At 50.1% G+C, this 6538-nt stretch overlaps 2 protein-coding genes across 2 annotated transcripts; one reads left to right on the top strand and one right to left on the bottom strand.

Moving 5' to 3' along the window:
- Window positions 1–354: 354 nt before the first annotated feature.
- rab33ba (RAB33B, member RAS oncogene family a) lies at window positions 355–2872 on the top strand. The gene is made up of 2 exons (XM_084009953.1): window positions 355–827; window positions 1393–2872. Exons 1-2 carry the CDS (start codon window positions 600–602, stop codon window positions 1897–1899), a joined length of 735 nt encoding a protein of 244 aa, XP_083866079.1. The 5' UTR covers window positions 355–599; the 3' UTR covers window positions 1900–2872.
- A 998-nt stretch (window positions 2873–3870) lies between these two features.
- On the bottom strand, window positions 3871–6420 carry LOC311013164 (uncharacterized protein). Its single transcript, XM_084009120.1, has 6 exons — window positions 5664–6420; window positions 5422–5481; window positions 5148–5279; window positions 4859–5005; window positions 4621–4678; window positions 3871–4187 (listed from the first exon to the last, which is right to left on the bottom strand). Exons 1-6 carry the CDS (start codon window positions 5826–5828, stop codon window positions 4081–4083), a joined length of 669 nt encoding a protein of 222 aa, XP_083865246.1. The 5' UTR covers window positions 5829–6420; the 3' UTR covers window positions 3871–4080.
- Between the last annotated feature and the right edge of the window lie 118 nt (window positions 6421–6538).

Here is a 6538-nt window from a genome sequence, read left to right as displayed (position 1 = left end):
GAAGGGTTTATTTACTCATAAACGTTTTTGTTGAGGTGTTTATTGTATAAAAAAATATATAAAATAATAATAAAATACAATTAGAACAGATTTAATTTTCTTATTGTTTGTCTTATTTTTAGAACATCTTTGTTCTGATGGTTCCCCACAGGATGAGCAGGCTGACAAATACAATATGACAATATTGTAATACAATGTGGAAAATATTTGATCCAACCTGAAAACAGAGGTGAGCGATATTTAATTACCACTTGAATGTGGTAGTGGAATGTTGTTTAACGTACGATGGTCGAGTTTACATTCTTTCACACGAGACCTTGAACGCTTCACACACTTATCTCGCGAGAACAGCCACTTCCTTGGACAACATGTACGTGGCTTGACAGCGGAGGACTGGGAGTGTTGATTCCCGGGATGATCAACATACCGTTTGTATCTCATCAATAACCGGACCGCGGGTTCATGTGGTGGCTGTTGACCAGCCGTCCCCGTGGAAGCTTCTCGTTGACCCGGCACACGGCCGCTGTTTGACGGTGCAGCAGGAGCCGCCGCCGTGAACAAGGTCTTTCCCTGCCGATCGTCTTGCTGGTTGCTCGGATATGGCGGGGAGCGGGTCGTCGGTTGAATTCTCCGGCTCTCTGACGAGCTCGACCCTTCCGCCGCCGAGGACCCGCATCTTCAAGATCATCGTGATCGGGGACTCGGGCGTCGGGAAGACCTGCCTCACCTACCGCTTCTGTGCCGGGAAGTTCCCCGAGAAGACAGAGGCCACGATCGGGGTGGACTTCAGGGAGAGGCTGGTGGAGATCGACGGCGAGAAAATCAAGGTGTGCACTGCAAAGATCCACTGCTCACTGAATAGATCCACTGCTCACTGCATAGATCCACTGCTCACTGCATAGATCCACTGCTCACTGAATAGATCCACAGGTCACTGAATAGATCCACTATAGACACATGTCACTGAATAGATCCACTGCTCACTGAATAGATCCACTGTAGAAACAGGTCACTGCATAGATCCACAGGTCACTGCATAGATCCACTGGTCACTGCAAAGATCCACTGGTCACTGAATAGATCCACTGCTCACTGAATAGATCCACTGTAGAAACAGGTCACTGCATAGATCCACAGGTCACTGCAGAGATCCACTGTAGACACAGGTCACTGCATAGATCCACACAGGTCACTGCAGAGATCCACTGTAGACACAGGTCACTGCAGAGATCCACAGGTCACTGCAGAGATCCACAGGTCACTGCATAGATCCACACAGGTCACTGATCTTCATGGTTTGTTGTCTTGGAGATGTGAGTCTTGGTTTATGTTGTTCAGTGTTGACCCACATGGTTGTCTACTGGTCTGATCTGGTCCCCCCACCCCCTACAGATCCAGCTGTGGGACACTGCGGGTCAGGAGCGCTTCAGGAAGTCCATGGTGCAGCACTATTACCGCAACGTGCACGCCGTCGTCTTCGTCTACGACGTCACCAACGGCGCCAGCTTCCGCAGCCTGCCGGCCTGGATCGAGGAGTGCAAGCAGCACGCTCTGGGCTCGGAGGTGCCCCGGATCCTGGTGGGCAACAAGTGTGACCTGCGGGACTCCGTTCAGGTGGGCACGGACCTGGCCCAGCAGTTTGCCGACGCCCACTCCATGCCCCTGTTTGAGACGTCCGCTAAGAACCCCAACCAGCAGGGGGACGGGGGGGGCTGTGGCGGGGGGGACAGTGACCACGTCGAGGCTATCTTCATGACAGTGGCCCACAAGCTGAAGTCCCAGAAGCCTCTGGTGCTGAGTCAGCCACCTGGGGGGTCCACGGGGACCATCAACCTGGGCAGGGGGAGGGATGAGGTAGGGGGGGACGGGTCCAGGAGCTGGGCCTGCAGCAGCTGCTGAGGGAGATCACTTCAGCCCTGAGGAGGTCTACGGAGGAGGACTGGATCTGGTTTCACAGTCAGCACAACACACAGAGGATGAGATGCCTGTGCTTAACTTTATAAGTGACTTTGGTTGTTATTGTTGTTTGGGAATGCCATCGGTTCATGGACGTGATCCTGAACGGAGGAGCAAAGATCTGATTCAGGATCAGTCCTCCACTAAAGTAATCACTCCTAACGCATAAGGGAACGCCATAACAACACATAACGGACCCCATAGTAATATTATCCGTCTCGTGGTTTCAACAAACAATGTTTACATTCATTGTTTCTCATCAACGACGTAGAAATATTTCATCTCAAGGCTCCATCCAGCTGATCACCTGCTCCCTGTGTTGCCCGTCTCACCAGCAACGTTGCTGTGTTGCTGCTGAGAGTTTAGAGCTTTGCTTCAAATCCAAAATTGAAAATCTCAATGGTTTTAAAGTAAATGTGATTTCATACGAATGTTTTGCAGATTAACAAGCTCACTGATAAATTGTGCAAATGATTGGGGAGAAAACAAGGGATTTAAAAAATCTGTTGTCATACTGCTGAAGATCATCCAGACTTACTTACCCAGAATCCTTAGGGAATACCCGCTCACATTCACTCTGAGTGCAGTTGGCAGAAGTCCAGCCTCAGAAAGGAGCTGATGTCACTGTGTGTGTAGTGATGCCGGAGGAGTGACTCAGCAGAAAAGGCCTTCAGAAACCACCGAATGTGACGACTGTAGAGCTGGAACTTAGCATATTAGCAGGTAGCATATTAGCAGTTAGCTCACCAGCTGGTCGGGATTTTGCTCGCAGCTTGTTTCTGCTGCCCCCTAGTGGCCAAATGAATGACAATTACAAAAACAAAGACCTTTTTGTTTAGCTCAGTTTGTTAGCATGTAGCACCTGAGCTAAGTCTCTGATGGCGTCACGTGACAACTAAAGAGAGCTGCAAACACATCAGTGCTGGTGTTTATATTTACATGTTTGATCCAAAGTTATTCAAATGGGAAGTTCATGGGCATTATTTCAGAAACACAGCAGAGGAGGTGGGACTTCCAGTGTCCTCTACACCAGAGATCTTCAACAGGGGGTCCGGGACCCCTAGAGGGTCCACAGAGTTACTGCAGGGGGTCCCCGAAATTATTTGATCCCAAACTTTTTGTCTTCCAAAAATGTAAAAATGTGCAAAAATCCACCTTAACACGAAAACAACCTATAATAAGCAAATATAAATCTTCCTGATTGTGATGTAGAAATGCCAAAATAGAATTGAAATATGAATCTACAACAATTATTATTTTAATGTCTTAGCATTGCATCCATCCAATCACTACAAAGTACTGTTATCCATGAACTATAGGCTGCACTACACATTATTATTGGTTAATAAGGAACATTATATGATATGTAATAGGGGGTCCCTCCACTGGGTCTCTATAGGTCTCTGGGGTCCCTCCACCAGGTCTCTACAGGCCTCTGGGGTCCCTCTGGTCTACATGATCAACATCCAGCCTGGTGGTATAAAACACTCGTCTGTGTAAACCTGTGATGTAACATTCAGCATGTGGGAAACACCTCTGTACGAGTTAACCCTTCGTAAGCCACCATGCACCCTGATCTGGGGATCCTGATCCTGGTGGTTTTGGGTGTTTGTTGCGTCTACAGCTGGTCCTGTGGCTCCACCGACCTCTGACCTCGTCTCAGGAAGCGAGCGAGCTTTATGTTTGTTTATGGTTGCTGCTTTTTGGGGTTTTTTTTGCTGAAGTGTCTTGATTTTAACTGTTGCCTTTTCTTCGTCACCGCCGAAACAAAGAACGTAACGTTGGATGTCTGGAGGACGGAGATGCAACGGTTTGGTGATTTGTGGAACCTTGCAATAAACCACAGGAACGTTTCAAACGGTGGTCGTCTCTCTTTTAAAACAACACACACACACACCTGCTCAAACGGCTCAGTCAGGTTTTATTTATTCAACACATATTATTGAAATTACATAAATTGAGGACGGAGCTCACTGTTCACACGTTGGGCTCCAGACGAGGAAGTTAAAGACTCGGCCACAGTCCAAAGAGCACAAACGACTCGTGTCATGTGACGACGTTTCAAGTCGAGTCCCCCCCCCCCCTCCTCTCTGGACCGGACCAGTCAGAACCCCCAGACGGGCTTCAGGTCAGTCTGCTGTACCGGGGCTGCGTGGAGGGACCCTCCTCTTCCTCGTTGGTGCCCGGGTCAGCGGTCTGAGCAGGAGAGTTGAAAAGCCTGTCGTCGCCCCCTGCAGGACACAGAGGAGAACTGCATCACATCGCCGCTGAGAACCAAACACGTTCCAGCTTCCTGTTCGGGTTCGCCGTCTCTCACGTGGACGCAGAGGAAACAGGAAATGATTGATCGCAGGACTTTATGAATCGATCCCGGATCTCAAAGGAAGACCGATATGAATCAGATTTATTTAAACCCAGAGGCAAAGATGAGCGTCCAGACAACATTTAACACTAACCTGTATGTCCGTACATCCTGGCACTTCAATACTGTACTAAGCATCATGTAGCATCTGCCCTAGCTATCTTTGTTGTATACCAGCAACCTGGCAACATCCTTCCTGTGCCAACCATATATACTGTTGTTTCACTTTCTTCTGATAAATGGACTTATTGGAAGTTTGAACAAAGGCGTCTGTAAATGTAAACATGTTGAGGAGATCTCACCTCGCCAGGTGCAGACCATCTCCGTGTCTCCAGAGTCGCTCTGAGGAACCAGCGTCTCCTGCAACATCATCATTAAACAATGAGATCATCTTTTCTACAAGCACTTTATTCTAAAGCACTTCTCAAACCTTCAGAACGCCACACTAAAGTTCAAGTCTTTTCAAGGACCCAGCACCCGTACGGACCGGGGTTAATGTAAAGGTCCCGAGTGTTGGAGAACGGCTGTGTTTCTACGTACCAGGCCGGTTCTGGCGTCGTAGCAGCGGCAGCCTGGGAGACTACGGCAGCCCACGTAGGCCACGAGGGCGGAGAGGACCAGGCTGACGGTGCAGGTCAGCAGGATGGTGGCGTTAGCCCCCTTCACCATCCGATGGAGCACGAACGTCTGGGACACGAAGAACCCCGGGATTTACACCGCACTGAGGTTATTCTGTGTGTGTGTGTGTGTGTGTGCGTGTGTGTGTGTGCGTGCGTGCGTGCGTGTGTGTGTGTGTGTGTGTGTGTGTGCGTGTGCGTGCGTGTGTTACCACTTCAGGACTGGCGTGGTGGTGGAAGACGTCTTCGTCCTCCTCCCCGTAGGTGAGCGTCAGACAGGAGTAGCCAGATACCAACACGGCCGCCACACAGGAGAGTCCTGCTGCCACCACCATCACACTCACCTGGAGACCAGACCAGACCATGAGGAGACACCAGAGACTGTCTGAGGTCTAGATAGTAGCTCACATGAGTCCAGAGACCAGACCATGTGGTCCAAGCAGCCCTGATAAAGCGTTATTACCTGGTTATAAAGGAGACACTCACCAGAGTGGAGTTCTTCCGCTGGGAGGCGAACAGCGCCAGAACACCTGGGGAGGCCATCACCTGGACAAGTGAGAAGAATGACGTGACGGTGACGTAACAGACAGGACAAAGGAGCAGCTGCATCAACAGGTCGTTCACACTGAGTTCACACACCAGACTCCATTCAATTATCAGGAGATTTAGTGTTCGTCTTAACAGTGGCCAACTCTGTGTGTGTTTCCGATACCGGATCGATATCTCACCAGTCCTCCCCACACCGGCGTCCTGCTGGTACTCAGCGGGGTGTCCTTGCGGAAAACCGCGTCCATGAAGCCGCACACCACACAGAGACCGGCACAGGCCATCTGGAGGATCCCGAAAACCAGCACGCTTCTCTGGTTGAAGATGAAGTACTTGTGGCGGTCCATGTCCGGCTCTCAGCCCGCTAGAAGGCCCCTTCCCCCGGCTCCCCGCGCTCCGAGGACACGGCGTTAGCTCGGCGGTCAACCGTCAGGTTAGCTTCGGTGCTGGGTCTCGTTATGGGGTCTTTCTCGGTAAAAAAAAACATGAGTCCCGGTGTTACCGACGGAGGGACCGGTTTCTGGACGCTAGACCAGTTTTCATGCCGGACTTCTCTCCGGGTCTCTTCCGGGCTGCGGGCCGGCTCCAGTGTTTGATCAACAGGTAGCGGGTTTACTTATTAACCTGGCTGACCTGCAGGTGGAGGGGGCGGGGCTAGTGGCCCAGAGTGTGGACTCTCAGGGGGGACACGCCCCGCCCCTTCTCCCGGTTAGCCCCGCCCCTTCTCCCAGCAAGGCTTTTGATTTATAACAGATTTGCCGAGAAAACAGTACTAAATATAAATATAAATGTTTATGTATCATTATTGAAACTTTTTAATAGTTCTACTTGACCTGTAGAATGACGTCACATTGGCCTGCATGAAAGAAATATTAATTCTGGATATTTACTTACAAATTTTGGCAAATCCGAGTAGTTTGTCCTTAACTGTCATTCTCTCTGCTGGCCACCAGGGGGCGACTCCTCTCTGGTTGTATAGAAGTCTATGAGAAAATGGTCCTACTTCTCTCTGCTGGCCACCAGGGGGCGACTCCTCTCTGGTTGTATAGAAGTCTAT

The sequence above is a fragment of the Eutrigla gurnardus genome (assembly GCF_963514095.1).
Source record: "Eutrigla gurnardus genome assembly, chromosome: 5".
NCBI classification, from domain to species: domain Eukaryota; kingdom Metazoa; phylum Chordata; class Actinopteri; order Perciformes; family Triglidae; genus Eutrigla; species Eutrigla gurnardus.
The sequence above is the reverse complement of the archived record's forward strand: the minus strand, read 5'-3'. Positions and strand labels throughout refer to the sequence as shown.

Coding starts and splice junctions, on each gene's coding strand:
- rab33ba (XM_084009953.1), top strand. CDS start 600: ATGGCGGGGAGCGGGTCGTCGGTTGAATTCTCCGGCTCTCTGACGAGC. Junction 828..1,392: donor TCGACGGCGAGAAAATCAAG/GTGTGCACTGCA, acceptor CACCCCCTACAG/ATCCAGCTGTGGGACACTGC.
- LOC311013164 (XM_084009120.1), bottom strand. CDS start 5,828: ATGGACCGCCACAAGTACTTCATCTTCAACCAGAGAAGCGTGCTGGTT. Junction 4,679..4,858: donor ACGACGCCAGAACCGGCCTG/GTACGTAGAAAC, acceptor ATGATGTTGCAG/GAGACGCTGGTTCCTCAGAG. Junction 4,188..4,620: donor GATGGTCTGCACCTGGCGAG/GTGAGATCTCCT, acceptor TGTGTCCTGCAG/GGGGCGACGACAGGCTTTTC.